Source organism: Lepidochelys kempii, chromosome 2 (genome assembly GCF_965140285.1).
Source record: "Lepidochelys kempii isolate rLepKem1 chromosome 2, rLepKem1.hap1, whole genome shotgun sequence".
NCBI lineage: Eukaryota > Metazoa > Chordata > Testudines > Cheloniidae > Lepidochelys > Lepidochelys kempii.
Genome location: NC_136381.1, coordinates 79,065,208 through 79,083,366, shown reverse-complemented (window position 1 = coordinate 79,083,366; position 18,159 = coordinate 79,065,208). Strand labels below are relative to the sequence as shown.

At 44.2% G+C, this 18,159-nt stretch overlaps 1 protein-coding gene across 1 annotated transcript in view; it reads right to left on the bottom strand.

The window, feature by feature from the left end:
• CDH2 (cadherin 2) overlaps positions 1-16,576 on the bottom strand; it is a 175,048-nt gene extending 158,472 nt beyond the window's left edge. Inside the window, exons 1-2 of the mRNA XM_073331333.2 lie at positions 15,982-16,576; positions 1,902-2,013 (exon numbers count right to left, since the gene is read on the bottom strand). Coding sequence (XP_073187434.1) covers positions 1,902-2,013; positions 15,982-16,056 — 187 coding nt within the window. The 5' untranslated portion in view covers positions 16,057-16,576. The remainder of the gene's footprint in view (positions 1-1,901; positions 2,014-15,981) is intronic.
• Between the last annotated feature and the right edge of the window lie 1,583 nt (positions 16,577-18,159).

Sequence of the window (18,159 nt, the reverse complement as noted above, 5' to 3'; positions counted from 1 at the left end):
AAAGCTTTGTCAGAAGTTTCTGAGGAGGGCAAAGATCGAATGGCCAAGGAGACTGACCAGGGCAACGTAGGGAAGATTTCACTGTCTATGTGGTGTCTGTTTTATGCTTAACTAGAAGCATTCTGTCTTCAGTGCTTCTCAGCTGGAACCTTCCACAAGCACTTGTCTTCTTAAATTGTAGATTCTTCAGGGCAGGGACAATGCCATCTGTTGTGTTTGTACAGCACCTAGCACAGTGAGAACTGTGGGTGCTACTGTAAAATAAGCATTAAGTAATAAATAAAAATATAAACAATTCCCAGACGGGGGGAATAAAAAAAATCCCCACCTTTACTCAAACCACACTACCTCAATTTGGCAAAATATTTACTTCAATTTATTACATTAATTTCTAAGCTACCCTTTTAACAAAATAAAGTCTGAAATGGAGAGTGTTTAGTTGCTTGAAATAAAGCAGAAGAATACTTGAATAACTCAGTTTCTAATACATTAAAGTTAATCAATTATTTCTGCATTCAAATTTCCATTATAGTTATAAAAAACACAGAACAGGTCCGTAAAATATAATTATGGGGAGATACTGCTACATACAGTTTGCTAAATCAAGACTAATGCTTTTGTTTCAAGGATCCGTTTGTGTTTTAGCTTCCTTTAAGAAAGATCTTTTCATTTAAATGTCTTGATCTGTGAAGCCATATTCATATGGGAGAGAAACAATGAATGGAATTAAATTAGTCCTTATTTAAGATGTATTTGAAACTGCCTGAAACTAATCCTGTTGATCAGCTCCACAATTTCTAAATTAGCTAGAAAGCAATTTCTTTGATATTCACAAATTATAAAACAGCAAAATTAATGTGTATTTCTTGCATTTTAGACCATCTGCTAACCATTACTATTCCACTTAAATGTAACTATTGAGGTGCAATTTTATACACTAATAAATACTTAGGAAATATGCCACTTTGCATTCTCGAAAGAGAAACAACATCTGTATCTCCCCAAAAAAAATAGACATACAGAACTGCATATTAAAACTCCAGTCCAGAAGATACCTGGGCCCATGGAGAGTCCCACTAAGTTCAGTTAAATTCCGCATAGGCACCAGAGTCTGCACTTGCAGAGCTCATTGTGAGTTTAGGACTTTGTTAGCTTCATTCTGGGCTTTGTGCCATTTAGACATAGATCTGCGCTGGGGCGATGAAGAGCCACACTGCCCAACACGTAGCACTGGAGATACTCTGCCAGTGCACAGGGGAAGCAGGTACACTGCTACACCTCTTAAAGGAGTACAGCATACCCCCCTACATCCATGTGACTGGTAAACTCCACTGGCCAACGCATGGAACAGCGGAGCCATGACTCTGCCTTCTCTGTGCCTCTTCCCACCCACTTTGGAGCAAGGTGGGCCTTCAAAGGAATAGTAAGAGAACAGCCTCAGTGCTACGCTGATCACAAGGACTGCAGTTATTTATGACCCCTTTGTGGGTCAGGTAAAGTGGAAGGCTCTTATTCCCCATTCTCCCCATTGACCGTTCATGTAAGGGGCCTTTCTAGTAACACAGTGGGGACATATGCTAATAGTGCAATTACTGGGAGGTAATATATAAGAAATACAGTTCAGTATGAAGTCTTTGCTGAGGAGTACATTAGGACAGAGTCAAGGGAATATTTGCCAGAACTCACATATCTCCAAACTATTGTCAGTGGGAAGTTCACAAGTTACTGTTAAGGTCAACAAACTTTCCCTCAAGTCTCATTACAATAAGTTGAGAAAAAAATCAAGTAATATAGCTGAAATAAAAAAGGTCTTATTTAAGAAGCTTAAAAGAAGCCCTTGAGTCCAATTTATGTTCAAGATTATAGATAATAAGAAAACAGAATGTCTCTTCTAACAATACCATTGAGAAGAGGCTGTCCTTCGTTTAAACCCCTCGATATGACTGCATTGTAAACATCTTCGGGAAATCCAGTCTTGCATAATATGCCTTCAGAAGTTGCTTTTATTGGTGCCTGAAATGCAAGACAAAATGTATGTAATACTTGCAGTCCCATTCAGCTGAGAAACATTCCACTTGGCATAAACCCCGTTTTGTTACCACACCGTCTTTGTATCTAAATAGCTGCAGTTAGAACTCTGAGGGCAAAGGGTTAATCTTTTTGATAACTGGAATGGAGGGAACAAATCCCATTTGTCTCATAAGATCTAAATAATACACAATCTTGATTCCTCTAACAACTGAACATTTCAACTAAAACAGCCATTGAGACTGAAGTGGAATCACAGAGGGGACAAAAACATTCCTGGAAATAAACATTGCACAAAACTGATCACCAACTTTTTCAGACATGGATATGTTACTTTTGAGAGGAGAGATTTAACCATCAGTTTAAAATGTTTGGTTGTGGGTACTTTTCTGTGTCTGCATTCGCTCAATGGGTAAATAGCTGGGAGAAAAAAATCACAAGTGCAACATTTTAATTAGTTGAACCTATATTTAAACAGAGACCATAGAAAGGCCACATACTTCTACTACAATCACCTTCTATGTGAAAGAGAGAAGGAGATATTACTAAATCAGCATAACACGGCAATATATTAGCCACTGAAACTGAGTTTACTATCTCACTTCTAAAAATAAAGCCTTTTCCAAATCACATCATTTTCACAGTTTGAGAAAAATAACTTCCACAAAAGACATTTAAAATGGGTATTTTCACCTTTCTCCTTTATTTCCAAGCAGGTTTTAAAGTTAAAGAGTTAACCTATCGACTATGCATAGTCATCAGTAACTACATACAATTCTATGAGGCAAAGAACTAAAACGGTTTTCTGTTTGGTTCATTTTTTATATTAGTGGCACACATAGCAAAATTCTAGTTTACATGTGGCCAAATAACAGTGTATGGTTACAAATAGTCCTGCTGTTTAAGCCACAGTGGCCATCTTTTGTATGATCCTAGTACTTACTTTGTTTAAAATAATGTATCAAACAAAAGAAGCAGTGTTTGTGATCATAATGGAACACCATATTGGACTCCCCTTAGATGGTCTTGTGGGACTCAAACATATTCATACATTTTATGGCTCACAGGTCTTTTCACTCATTAGTGGGGATAAATGTACCAAAGTCTTTTTTTCCATTGGCACATATTGGTAGTCAGCATTCCAACTCCCATTACAAGAATTTTATCACTTGGAGAAATTCTTGAAGTGTTCAGCTGAGCCCACATCCAGCTGATCCTGGTTCATTTCAAGAGTTGTATCAGAACAGCAAATCTGTCAGCATACTGCAATTTTAATTTTAATTAACCTACCATCCATTTGTGAGGTAGTACATTTTATCAGAGTAAGCACCTGTAACAGGGCCCCTAGTTGTCAAGTGTGTCTGTGTCCAATTAACTTTAAACTGTGGACTGCATTTAATTGTAATTTAAAGTGCACCACAGATCTCTCAGCGATGTCAATTACTTACATGCTTTTTACACTTTATAGACAAAAATGCTTAAAACAAAATGTAAATGACAAAAGCATATATATAATTTAAGACTGCAAACAAAGTTATAACTCTAAGTTATGAGGGACCTGTACTGAACACTCAGCTAAGTATCAGATTTATAAATGATAAAAATGTTTAGAGTTTTTTTCAATATTGAAAAACTACTACATCAAAAATAATGACTGAATCTTCCTTTTTTCCCAGCTTTATAACACAACTAATAGTTTCATACAGCTTCCATAATTTAAAGAAAGAACTGTTTAAACTACTGTGCAAAGGTGATCTCAAAGCAAACGTGATAGGGAAAAAAGGGAAAAAATAGTCTTTTATGGTATCCGTGAAACAAATAAATCCAGAGTGGGCAATTGAGTAGATAACGGGATTTTTAAAAGTCTGCACTGATGTGCCTGGGAATCCTTCAGCCTTTCCAACAAGCTAGATGTACTGAACAACTCTTATAAAGTGAAACAATGCCCAATGAAACAAAGACTTCGGGACATGAATAAAGAGGCCTCTTTATTCCTTCATTTGCAAGCCCTCAATTTTATACAAAAACAAAAGACAGTACGCTGTTCCCAAAAACAGTTCATTGTAAACATTCTTTGGGAATAAAACCCCAAGGGGAGGCAGAATTCTAATGTTTAACAAAACCTGTGTTATGCATTTTCAATTAAATAAAGTCATAGCTTGAGCCATGGCAAGATCTGGGTCATTTCAAGTTCAGCCCAGGAGTATTAAAAATCGTTGCTGGGTTTACAAGATAATATCTCTCAGAAAAACAATCTGAACTAAAAGTATGAAATCTTATGATCAAGAAAATATTGAAATTTGTTTTCCTTCCCTTACTGTATGGCCCAAAAGCAAGAAAGAAAGGGAGATTATAAAACAAATTGTTGTAATTTACAGGGTTTTTTCTGTGACTAGCACAGTCCAGAAGACCAATTCAAGCAGAATATAATAACTGTACATTCATCCACAAGAGAAGATTACTGAACAATTTACCTTTTAATAGCAATTGCACGCAATGTTACCAATACAAAACCTTCTGACTTTAAGGGGAGTTTTAAAGCCTAGAATAGGGGCAACACTTTGAAAATTTGCATCTAAGGCTATATCTTCACTGCCGCATTAACCCAGCCTCTTATCTGGGCTTTACCCCAGCCTTCTACCATTCCCCCTCCCCCACAGAAGCTTTTTACCAGGGTTTGGAGGTGCTTTAAGCCCTGGCTAGCTTATTCAGATGGGAGTATAGGTTAGAGCCCGGGTTACACTTTAACTCAGACTAGAACCCAACCACTTTGCACTGAGGGTGCAGGCTAAGTCACTCAAATGTTGACAGTCTGACTCCGTTTACCATTCCTGCCCCAAAGATAGACAAGTTCTCCCACAACTGAACAAAGCATGGAACGTCTCAGTGCAAAGAACAACAGGATATGCTTCCAGACACACATAGGTGAGGGAAGAAACAGTGAGGACACAGTAATGCAGGTATTGCTTTACACCCAAGCTAAGCTAATCTCAGTTATAGTTCGTTACCCTAACTATATAGTTCGTTTCTAATAAAAGTCTATTTTCTGGTTTCCATGCATTATGGAAAGTTGCAATGTAAGACCCAGCAAATAACTGGGTAGTTCAGCTCTTTCTTCTTAATTAATTTGCAATTGTGGCCAGACATAATGTTACATTTGGGCCCCAGTCCTGCAAACACTTATGTATGTGCTTACCTTCAAACAAGTGTACAGTCCCATTAAAGTGAGTGAGTGAAATTCTGGCCCCACTGAAGTAAATGAGAGTTTTGCCACTAACTTTAATGCCGGCCAAGATTTCACCCTCTGGCACGACTCATAAATTTAAATCTAAACTTATGTGTAATTTTTTGCAACATCAGGACATTGTTTTCCAGTGTTGGCTTGAATTGGTGGAAGAAATGTTCTTTTCATTCAAGTTTCTATTTTGTAAGCTCAAGGCTTCCAAATTCAGGTTCAGAGCAACCTCTTCATGGTCTGTATTTGAAATGCTTCTGATTTGGTTTTCATTAAAAGTTCATCAGATCTAATCTGGTGTTGTACCTCATTAAGTCAGGGGATTTCAAATGAGAAATTGTTGATTCTTAAACCAACAGTTAAGTTTTCTTTAAAATACTTACTTTACCCCAAATTACAAAAAAATCTGTTTTTCCACCCATTCCTATTGTAAAATGAATTGCAAAGCAAAAAGAAAGTTGTTGTAATTGACTACTGCTTTACAGTTCATAAAGAACTCCAAACACCATTTTCCTGATGTAACATGAGGCTGTTGGAGTTGCAGCTCTCCTTTTGCATAACTGAGAGCAGGGGTTATTTAAACATCTAAAATATTTGATCCACCAAAGAGGTCAAGGGTCTCCATCAAACATAGAGAACGAAGATCCCAATAGTCCAATTTTAAGAGAAAGAAAGTTCTAAAATCTACTTTCAGGGCCATCCTTAGGCATATGCAGCACACACGGCTGCGTAGGGGACCCGAAAATTTGGGGCACCGCCGTCACTGGCTGCAGACTTCTTTCTGGCCCTTCCCCCACGCTGGGCCAGCAGGCTTCTTCCAGACCCCCTGGTCCGTCCCCTCCACCCACTCACTACTCAGCTGAGGGCTCTAGCTTGGGTGGGGCCAGGAGCAAAAGTTTGAATGTGAGCAAGCAGGGGGAGCCAGGCCAGATGGTGGGGGGCTGGGCAAGGCTGGGAACAGAGCGGGGGAATACCCGGAGGCTGGGAAGAGATGGGGGGGAAGCCGAGCTCGGGGGGGGGGGGGGTAGAGCCAGGCACAGGACTACAGGGAGCGGGGCGGGACGGAGGAGGAACTGGGCTGGGGATGGCTGGGGGGAACCAGACTGGGAAGGGAAAAGAGCAGAAGAACGGGGGGGCTCTTTGTCTGGCTCAGTGAGCGAGCAGCGAATGTGCTAGTTCTAGGGCCTCCTCGGGAGCAGGCTGGTGGCCCCAGGGGAGAGCAGCTGTTCCGAGCAGACCCGCCCTGTACCTGTACCTCTGTCCTCTTCTGCCCACGTGCCCTTCCCCGCCAGCAACTCCCTGCAATCTCTCTCCTAGTCTCCTTTTCACTCCGCCTCCCTCTGCTCTGAAGTTTGATCCCCTTTGGACCGCCACCTTTTCCTCTCCTTCCTCCCCCAGCTGGGATTAGCAGCAGACAGGGGCTGGGAGGAGAGAGAGGCACACACAAGGAAAATAAAGAAGATGGTGTTTGCTTTTCCTGCCCATTCACAATATTACGGTGTCAACAGGAGGAAACTGACACTAAAACAAAGGGAGGAGGGGGATTACCTAGAGCAGCAAAGCAGCAATCAGGGCTGCAGAATACAAGGAGGGAGCAACCACTTAGCTGGGAAAGAAGATGGACTCACATTTGACAAGGCTGGAATAGCTGAAAACTTCTATTTAGAGAAAAGGGACATGATTTTTTTTCTTGTGGAGCCAAGTATGTCCAGGGCTGTCTCTCAAGCTGGTAGCATTTTGAATGAGGGAGAGTTCTAAACAGTGCAGAGTTGATTTTAAAGATCCCTTTAAGAATGCAGCACCTTCTTCCTCACCCATGGCAAAGACCTTTAAAAACTGCCTTAAATAATCCAAAACAAGAGCCACTGTTCAAATGAGACTTGGCTGGTTATGGCTCCAGCCCCACTGCTGAAGTATTGTTGAAACTGTGTGCTGAGTTATACCCAGTACAATCCCACTGAGCCGTGTGTGGCAACCAGGTGTGTAAATCAGGGCAGAAAAATGTGCCTGAATATAATTCCTTTGCTTTTTAAACTGCACATCCTAAGCACCTCTTTACTTTTCAGGATTAGAGGGAAATGCTCTATTTTAGGGAGAATGAAAGGCCATTTGGGAGTTGATGGCCCATAGAGGTGGCTGGCAAGGACCTGGATGAGGGCTTGACTCAGCCATTGGTGTCAGCTAGTTCTTTTTTGTCATCCAAATGGATTTTGGGTCATGGCTCACATCCCAGCCATCATGCAAAATGCTTTTCTGTGGCCTTTTGAGGTGCATACAGAGGTAACTCACTGCCAAGTCCCTATGCTAGGAGAGGGAGGGGAGGGGACGAGAGGGGCAGGGAGGGAGAAAGCTGCAGGGTGATCTCCCACCTCCCTGCAGCCAGTGGCCTATGCTTGCCACTTCCATGCTAGAGCCTCACATTTATTTACTGACAAAATTTGCAGAATTTTAAAATATTGTGCACAGAATTTTTTGGTGCTGAATTCCCTCAGGAATATGGGGTGCTGGGCAGTTGGGGGGGTCTGTGAGGGGGAGCTCGCTGGGCATAGGGATCTGTGGTGGAGATCTCTGGGTGAGGGGCCACTGGGCATAAGGAAGTGAGGGGTACTGGGCAGGAAGGTGGTGTGGCAGGGCATGCTGACAGGTGGTGTGGCAGGGCTGGGGTTGGGGGCGCAGGTGGGAGGGAAATGCAGGGGTTAGCGGTGAAGGCGGCACAATTAAACTATTTTTAATAAAGTGCATGTGGTAAGTTTTCCAATACTGTAAGCTTGTTTGTGTTGCAAAGAACAAGTCGGGCATAGGAACACCAGTTTAATAATACAGTGTAGGGCCCCATAAATCCTAAGGACAGCCCTGTCTATTTTATTGACCTTCAGGGCACTTGCAAGGCCTACTTGTTTTCCCTAGCTGCCAGGGATTGGTGGGATATCATAAGATCTGAACTACGTTAAGCTGCTGGGTGATGATTATATATTATTGAGAAAAAGTGGAGTCCCCGGAGGAGTTTGTACAAAAGTATTTTTAAAATACGTCAAGTCGCACATAGAAAAAAGGATAAACATTGCTTTTATGAGTGTGTTTATAAATCAAATCCATAAATATTGAATGAAACAAAACAATAATTTGAGCAAAATGTTCAAAAGGCTTGGCAGTGATGGGCCTGCCATTTTGGAACCTGCAAACCCTGTTCTCATAAATCATTTATGAAAATTGAAAGCCTACATTTTCTCTCCTCACTCAGGCCAAACCAAACTCTCATGGACTTGAATAAAAATGGCAGGATCAGACCCAATTGTTAATCATACAGATTAGGGTATTGTCTTGTGAACTGGTAAAAGAATTGCAAAGTGAAGTTGAGCAATCCTGATACCCAGACCAAAACTTTGATCCCTCTCAAATCAGTAACAAACTAAAAACTCTTTCAGTAGCTGGTTGTGATACAACAAGCTTTCCTTGAATTGATCCATATTTAAGGATGCTACCCCTTCCTTCTACATTCCCTCAAGACCAACCCTCTAAGGAGGCCAATATTTAATCAGTCAATTAACAAGGGCTACGCTGAGGCAGAAGAGGATAGTTGAAATTTAGTTTATCTAATAATAATTTTAAAGCAAAAAAGGTATCCCTTTCACACACACACCTCCTTTCATCTGTGACTTATCTTCTTGTGTCCTACACTTATACACACATGAGTAATCTCACCGAGTTCAATGGGACTACATGCGTATAAGTAAGATTATTATCTTTTCCTCCTAAAATTAAGTTAAAGACATCTTTGTAGGATTGGGGCACACAGGCTGGGGAAAGGACCATGATTTTTATATGTTTGTTGAGAACAATGACACCTCCTCTATCCTAATCAGGTGCCCTGTGCACTTATGAAACTGTCACAATGAGTTTTTAAATGGATATAATATTGGGTTACTTTAGTAAAGGGTTCCTTTTTTAAAAAGGAAGTGTAACTAAAAACATGTTACTTTAAGGCATGTCAGAGAAGTTATTTAACACCCCTGCCCTCCACTCCCTCACCTCCCAAAAAAGGGAAATGAATCTGAGGCTGAACTCTAGGCTGATTAACTAGCCTTACAGGGACAAATTGATATGCAGTACTTTGGGAGTTGTCCAATATGACAGTACCACTTTTAGGCTTCAATCCTGCAAACTTCTATGCACATACTTATCTTTGTGTATGTGAGTAGTCCCAGTGGAACTACTCACATACACAAAGATAAGTATGTATAAAAGTCTTTATTGAATTGGGGACTTCAATAGTCAATCAATATATATTTTAATGTTTAACATAAAGGAGGACAAAGACATACCAGTAGGAAAATATTCAATCCATGATATTTCTCAAAATTATAAATAAATGAACAAAACATGAAAATATAGCATTATTCAGCAAAATGTATAAAAAAAAGCCTTTGATGCTGAACTTTTGTAAAGTTAACTGATAGGTCAATAGCAAAACTGGGAGGTGATTTTAAACCATTCAGTTATCCAAAATACTGTTGTATGTAGACATTCTACTGCACTCATTATATAAACTGGGAAAAAATCATATGGTACTTAAAAGACTATACCACACATGGAGGAATAATTCATTTTCACAAATGAGGACTGAGTACAGACAATCACAAGATGAGAAAAGAAGCAGAGCATGAGTCACTTATGCATGATAATCTCTACTGAGTAAAAATAACTTTACTCCCAACTTCCTCAAGCTATTCTTACATTTATACAGTACGTTTTTACAGCTTGCATACTTTAAAAATAATTTTTAAATAATTAAAGAACGCTGTAAGTTTCACTTGATCTGGAAAAATCACCTGTATTAAGATGGGGCCTGATGGGAGTTTGCCATTGACTTGAGTAGTAGCCAGATGAAACCAATGAAGAGGAGAAGCTAAATTTTTGGATATACGTATCTTGTGCCAAATTAATTGCAGTTTTAAAATAAGGCCACTTCACTAGGTTCCCAAACTATTTTATATTATTTATTCTGACATCTTAAGCTGAATTTATTTATTGGCTGTATTTCAAAATTGCAGCAGAGCAAGTTGCGTGTATGTTTGGGGGAGTGGTGATGGGGGCTGAAGGGAAAGAAGAGGGAGGCTTTATAAACAAACTGATTAAAAATATATGGTTTATTTATATAAGCTTACTTTAACTTCTTGAACATATATAATATAAACATAATATACAATGCTAATGTAACTCTATCTTAACAGCAAAACAAAATGAACTGGATTCATAAAAGTACAAAGTAATTTGTGTGTGTCAAAACCCAGTTATTTTATCTCAAAGAAGTCAGTTTAAGACTTAAAGATGATCTGATATATCCTAAAATAAATTTAAAAAGCTGCAAAAGATCCCAAATCATTTCACACAACACATCTTTTAATGGTATCTGCCTGTTTAATAATAGGAGTAAGACAATGTAAAAAGAAAAGAATTCCTTCTTTTACTTTTCTGCATTTTCCCAGGAAGTGTGGATGACATCACTAACACCTAGCTGATACCATGACTGTAGCTCTTTTGGTTATTATAAGTTTTAGTGATGCAGGAGAAAATAAAATCTTGAAATCAGATCTTACCAAGTTAAAAGTTTTCCACATACCCTTTAAAAGTGGATGTACTTGAAACAGTAATAATAATATTTTGCACCTACATAGAACCGTCCACTGAAAATCTTGAAAGTCTACACATGGCAAGTATTCTACTAATGATTCAGGATCACCATAATTTTTAAATAATATTTTAAAAATGCTTTCTGTTCACTTTCAAGTGAACATGGTGAAGTTGAAGTCTAGTCAGTTTTTAAAAAATGAGTTAAAAGCAGTAAGACTGGTATTCCTCCTGCCCCTGAATCCTCAACTCTGTGTCTGTGGTTATACAATCATATTTTGACCATGTTCTTTTAATATATTTTAGTGAAATAATACTTGTGAAATATACCAGCCATACCATTGGAGAGTGAAGCCCTTCACACACACACACACACACACGAAACCACCACCACCAAAAACACAACACACACAACAGCAATAGCCACTTCACCTTAAACCTGACCTAAAGAGACCACTACTAGAGGAAACAGGGTAGTTCAGTCCACACAGAAATTCAATCATTTGATTCTCGCAGCAAGCATGAATGTCACTTAGGGTGGTGGTTTTGCCACATGGATAAATTTACTAGGAAATGTAATAAAACCAATACAGTCTTCAAACAGTATTAACTTTCATTCTGTCATTCTAGGCTAAGTTCAGACCAGCAACTACAGAGTGAAAGGCTCCATAGCACATTATTACTTATCTATTTTTTCTAACATGTCCATCACCATAGTGTCTGAACACCATCCCCACAGCCATCCAATCATCTTTCATATTTTAAAAAATACTGTCCCCCTTCTGAGTACTTATTTGCTATTCCCCTTCTCAACAAATGTTTGAAGGTCAGAAACATTTCTGTCAACAGCGCCACTCCCTCACTTTATTTCTTCAATTCTACATCCAACTTTCCTGTTTCTATTTCAATTTTGTCCTTATCCCCAGTTAAAGCACCAATGGTAGCAGTTGATGTTTTCACAGATTCCAAGGCCAGAGAAGGGAGCACTATGACCATCTAGTCTGCTCTCTTGTATTAGCCATAGAACTTCCCTAAAATAATAGAGCATATCTTTTATAAGAACAGCCAATCTTAATTTTAAAACAGTCACTAATGGAGACTTCACCACAACCCTTGACAACGGTTAATTTCTCTCACTGTTAAAAATGTACACCTTATTTCCAGTCTTCATTTGTCTAGCTTCAACTTCCAACCACTATATCATGTTATCGGATAGACAGAAGAGCCCATTTTTAAATATTTGTTTCCTGTGTAGATCCTTATAGACAATAATCAAGTCACCCCTTAACCTTCTCTTTGTTAAGCCAAATAGATTGAGCACTTTGAGTCTATCACTATAAGGCATGCTTTCTAATCCTTTAATAATTCTCATGGCTCTTCTCTGAACCCGCTCCAATTTATCAACATCCTTCTTGAACTGCAGACACCAGAACTGGACACAGTATTCCAGCAGCAGTCACACCTGTGCCAAATATAGAGGTAAAATAATTTCTCTACTCCTACTCGAGATTCCCCTGTTTATGCATGGAAGGATCACGTTCACTCTTTTGTTCACAGCATCGTACTAAGAGCTCATGTTCAGCTGATTATCTACCAAAACCCCCAATTTTTTTTCCCAGAGTCTCTGCTTCCCAGAATAGAGTTCCCCATTGTGTGAATATGTCCTACATTCCTTGTTCCTAAATGTATATATTTACATTTAGCCATACGAAAACATAAATTGTTTGTTTGTGCCCAGTTTACCAAGCCATCCAGATTCCTCTGTATCAATGACCTGTCCTCTTCATTATTTACCACTCCCCCAACGATTCTGATAGTTAAGCAAATCTCTCCTTTTGCCATCTCTTCTCCCCCTCCCTCTTTGATGTTAAGATTTTGCATAGCAGCTACAGAATCATGTTAAAATAGATCACCACCACAGACTAGGCCAGTTTCTAATCTCAAATGTTCTGCATATGTTGCTGAAAACCTGAGTTTAGTATCTGCTTTCAAATCCCACCTTTCTCAAACATAAACTGAAGTTACAAAGGTCTGACTCCTGATATTCTTCCAGTTCTAATGATCTTTCAAATAACTCAATTGTGACGGTTTCACTACACCACTGACAAATGATGAAGTCATCAATAACTCATGGAAATAATTTATATGTCTTCAGTACAACAAAGATTTGAAATGACAAAATAAACAAATTAACAGCAAATAGGAAGCTTGGACATTTTAGAAAAATCTCTCACTAATTAACTTCTATTTACCAAAAGCAGTCAATATAGAAAGAAGTTATAATGCATGTCTGAATTGTAAGTTTTTTTCTTAGCAGTACATAAGAAAAAAAATCTGTTAAAATAAAAGACTGCTTTCCAGACACAGAGTTATTAAACTGATTTCATACCTAAGTTCCAACTTTGTTACACCCTATTAAAACTAGCCCTAACCTGAATTAGCAGATACCCAAACAAGGGGGAAATTGGATTTCCCAACCGTAACTGACGCTGAGCGATACACAAAAGCAATTAGGCTAGTTCCTGCCCTTAATTCATAGTTTGTGTTTTAATTTAAAAATCAGTCCTGCGTGAAAAGATGGTGGAATAATAGCCCACTGCAGAATTCATGATTTAAAGATTTACTAAGTGATATGGTGTATAAACAGAAGCAGAAAGGCGCTTACAAGAAAGGCCACACAAAAACACCCATAAAGAAGCTGCAGGTAGGCTCTTCCAAGTTAATAACACAGAAACAACTGCCATCCAGACTCCCCCACTCCACACAAACTCAGATAACAAAACCAACCTTTTTAGTGACAGATCAAAACAAGTTTCTGAGCAGGGCAGCAGTTTCATATGGAAGGAACCTTGGCGCCCAGTCAGACACTTCTCTGTCACGAGAGAAACTAACATCCTCTTAAGCTAGAAAGAAAATCCCCCAGCTGTTTAGAATCAATGTTTCAGCACCTCCCATGTAGGGTGCAGCCATCAAACCCTGGTAAATGTGGGGGGAGAAGGCAGAAAAAAGTGACTGGAAACGGGGTGGGGGACAGAGAAGGGAGCTATCTGAAAAACAAGGAGGGATTTTAGTTCACTTCAGTGTCACAAAGCGAGAGAGAGAAGGTGTAATCCTCTGCACCATGGACAGTGACTCTGCTTCTGCTGCTGCTGCTACCGCCTCCGCCTCCTTCTACCCAGCCACCAACCCCAGCAGGACCAGGGGGAGGCCAGCCACAGCTACCAGCCTGATCCACTCAGCATACACACACTGTCCTACAAGTGATACCTCCTTCTCCTCATACCCACACACTGCGCTCCCCTCCCCCAGAGATCCAGAAATGCCCCAATCAGAAATACCATTAAGGGGGATGATCTGCACCATCTGTCCCTCAGATTTACGGCCCTCTCTGCCCCTTGCACCCAGCTTCACACTCAACTCATAGCAATGCCAACAACCCAGATAATGACAGTCATTCCACACACCCCACCCAGGAGCACTCTCAATCTCCTACCCTAGAAAAGGCAAGCGAATTGGGTAACCCCACCCCACAAACCCCCATTCCTAACTCTGATGCGCACCCCGCCACCAGGAACACAATGTCCTACCCCTAGCCAGCAGCACCCAAAACCCTTATCGAGGAGGACATACAGTGGGGATACCTATCCCAGAACGTAGGGACCTAGCCACCCACACTGATCACCCTATCCCACGTACACACTGCTCCCTCGACCTCCAAAGGATATTCGCCCCTCCTCCAACTCAACATATACAACACACACACACACACACAGAGGATTTCCATCCAAAGACACTCACCCACTCTAGGGACACCTAAACTCATCCCCCCTCCCCCCAACACAGGCTGCACAGGACCCCAATCCCAAAGGCATCCGCCCACCCTAAGGATACTCAACCCTTGCTCCAGAGCCACTCCCCCGTACACTGAAGGGGACCCCTATCCCAGGGACACCCTGCCAGGCGCCAGACACTCCCTGTCCTCCCAGGCGCTAGGGTCCCCTCCCGGGAGAGGGGGCAGGGCGGTAATATACATTCAGACTGAGGAGCTGTCCCAATGGAAATTCCCCGTTAGTAGCAGCGGGGGCAGGCGAGGCTGCCAGGCGGAGGAGGCGGCTGATTAAATTCTTCCCGGGAAAGGATTAGCGTGCACATGGCTGGGGGAGGCGGCGGCGGCTCTGGCTGCTCCTCCTTAGCGGAGCGCTGGGGGCGACCCCCAGAGACCCCTCCCCAAAGCCGGAGCTCCGGCAGACGGGCTGCGGGGCGCAGTGCCCCCTACCGATAGCACCTCGAGGGTGGCGCCCCGAGACAGGCTGGGGTCCCCACCCTAAGTCCGCCCCCTGCCTCCCTACTAGCCGGTCCACCAAGCAAAAGGCGCACCAGCTCCTAGCCCAGCCCAAGTACAATGAGACCCCCGCTGTTGCCCTCCCAACCCCAGGGGATCCCCGCTATTGCCCTCCCAACCCCAGCGCCCCCAACCCCAGGGGACCCCCACTACTGCCCGCCGCCCCCCCAGCCCTCCCAACCCCAGGGGATCCCCGCTATTGCCCTCCCAACCCCAGCGCCCCCAACCCCAGGGGACCCCCACTATCGCCCGCCCCCCCAGCCCTCCCAACCCCAGGGGATCCCCGCTATTGCCCCGAGCCCTTCCACCAAGCACAATGGGACCCCCCGCTATTGCCCTCCCTCCCCCCAGCTCCCAGGCAGAGCAGACCCCCTCTCCCAAACTGCGAGGCACCAGCTCCCATCCCTTCCTCGTGGGGCACCAGCTCCTCCGAAGCGGGGGGTCTCACGGGGACGGGGCACCAGCTCCCCCCCCATCCCACCCCGAGGCTCGGGCACCGGCTCGCGTCCTCCCCAACCTTTTTTGGCCGGAGGGGGGGGGGGGTTCTCGCTCCGGCCCCAGCCGTTCAAAGCAGCCACCTGCTCCCTGCAGCCCCCTGCCGGGTCAGAGAAGGCAGACCGAGCCTGCGGGGCAGCGCAGCAGAGACACCCTCCGTGTCACCCCCCCCCCAGTCCCCTGCTCCCCTTCCCCGGCATCGCCGCGAGCAGGGGAACAAAGAGCCACAACCCCGACCCCCCTCCGCCGTTACCTGCAGCAGGGCCGCCAGCACCAGCAGCAGCGGCTGCAGCAGGCTGCGCGGCGGCGCTCCCGCTATCCGGCACATGGAGGCGGGGTGGGTGGCGGGAGGGAGCGGCGGCCACCAGCGGTCTCGGGATGCGGATCAAGTGTGGGGATCGGCGGAGCAAGGGCGGCTGCGGGCGCTGTCTGCCCTCCCCTTGGGCTGGCACCGAGCCCGTGGCGGTACTGCGGGGGCTGCTCGAGCTGGCTCCTGGGCAGGGTGCAGCGACGGAGAACGGGTTAAACTCAGCACCGGGTCAGGCGGCTGCTCCTCCGCTTCCCCCCGTCCTTGGTGCAGGGAGCGAAGGGGATGGGCTGGTGGAGGAGGATGGGCAAACAAAAGGCAGGGGGGCGAGTAGTGCCGCTGCCGGGTCTGGCTCCTCAGCGGCTCCTTTGCTGCCTTCCCTGCTCCTGGAGCGCGTCCTCCGCGGCTGAGTTCAGGGCAGGCAGGTCTCCTCGCAGCCGGCAGCCCACCGTGCACCGGCCGCCGCGCCGCTGCCCCCGCTCTGCTGCATGCTCCGCTCCCGAGTCTCTCTCCCCGTCACTTTCTCACTCCTCCCCTCCCCCGAGCAGCCCCGCGCCCAAACCCCTCCGCTCCGCTCCGCTCGCACAATGATAACAATGCCAGCCGGAGCAGCCGCTGCCTCTCTCTCGGCGTGCGTGTGTGTATACGCCTTCCCTGCGCCTGGCCGCTTCTCCTCCCTGGCTCTCCCTGCCGGCCGCACGGCCAATGGGAACCCAACTACCCGCAGCAGCTCAGCCCTGCCCCGCCAGGCATCATCCGCCCACAGGGTGGGCAGCAGCTGCCGCCCAAGAGAAGAGGGTTTGCTGCAGCCAGAGGGGAGTCACTGGGGGTGTCTGTGAATTGTTTGCCAATGTAGGTTGAGCTTCCTGTAAGCCGGGGGAGGGGGAAATGCCCCGGCCCCTTGTGGATACCGCGGCCAGACAACAAACAAATACTAAAAACGAGCCCGGAACTTTGCCTGTAATCGGGACAAAAACCGGAGTGAGGAAAGGGCTGGGGGCGGAGGGGAGAAATCGCCCCCTCTCCCGCCTCGCCAGGGAAACGAGCGTGCAAAACAAACAAACAAACTCCCGGCGCCGGTGGGAAGCGCCGAGCGCGTCCATTGTCTGATGCACGGCGATCGCGACGAGCCACCTGCTGGGGCGGGGAAATTAGCGCTTGGCTGCCCTGGCTTCACACCTCTCCCGCCATCGCCGAGCCCTGCTTGGAGCAGCCCCTTCGGAAGTTGCGGTCACTGGTTGTTACTTGGTTAGCGAGTGCCGTTTATCTAGCGGCCTAATTTATCAGCAAATGTTTCCAAAGGCTGGAGCCAGGGTGACCAGATAGCAAGCGTGAAAAATGGGGGAGGTTCTAGGCACCTATGTCAGACAAAGCCCCTAATATCGGGACCAGGGGTGAGCACCACCCTGTTGTGCAAGGGATACTTGACAAAATTACCGTACTTCCTGAGGGACATGGGGCGGGGGGGGGGTTCATGTCATTCAGTCATTTATTTTTTTGAAAAATTACCAGGGACCTCAACATTCTTACCACAAAATAATTTTGTTAGTCTCCAAGGTGCCACAAGTCCTCCTTTTCTTTTTGCAAATACAGACTAACACGGCTGTTACTCTGAAACCTGTCATTCTTACCACAGACACTTGTGTCCCTGTATGGACACGGTGCTGACCTCTGATCCGGACATCTGATCCCTCTCCTTTCATGCCACACCTTGTCCCAGCCTAGGTGGGGTCCAAAAAAGGTCAGCATAACGGAAACGAGGAAGGTTGCTGAGTGAACAGTTACAGCAGCAAGTATCAGTGCTGGGTCATTTGCTGCGCTGGCAAGGATTCCCCCTCACCCACAGGTCACTGAGCAAAGTTGTTTTGTGTCCATGCATCAGAGCTCCCATCCAGGGACATAGGAAGGAAAGGATTTATAGCGTTAGCCCCCTAGACACTCTCACAAACAGCAGATACAAAATGGTGCGTTCCTTATTTTAAAGCATCTCATTTTAAACTTGAACTTGCAAGGAAAAAAGCATCTTTGTTTTGCTTGTTGATTTGGAAATAATAATGTGAACTGCCATGCAGAGATGTTGAGAGGAAGGCTTGTATGTATCTTTATATTTAGTTAGTGATGGGG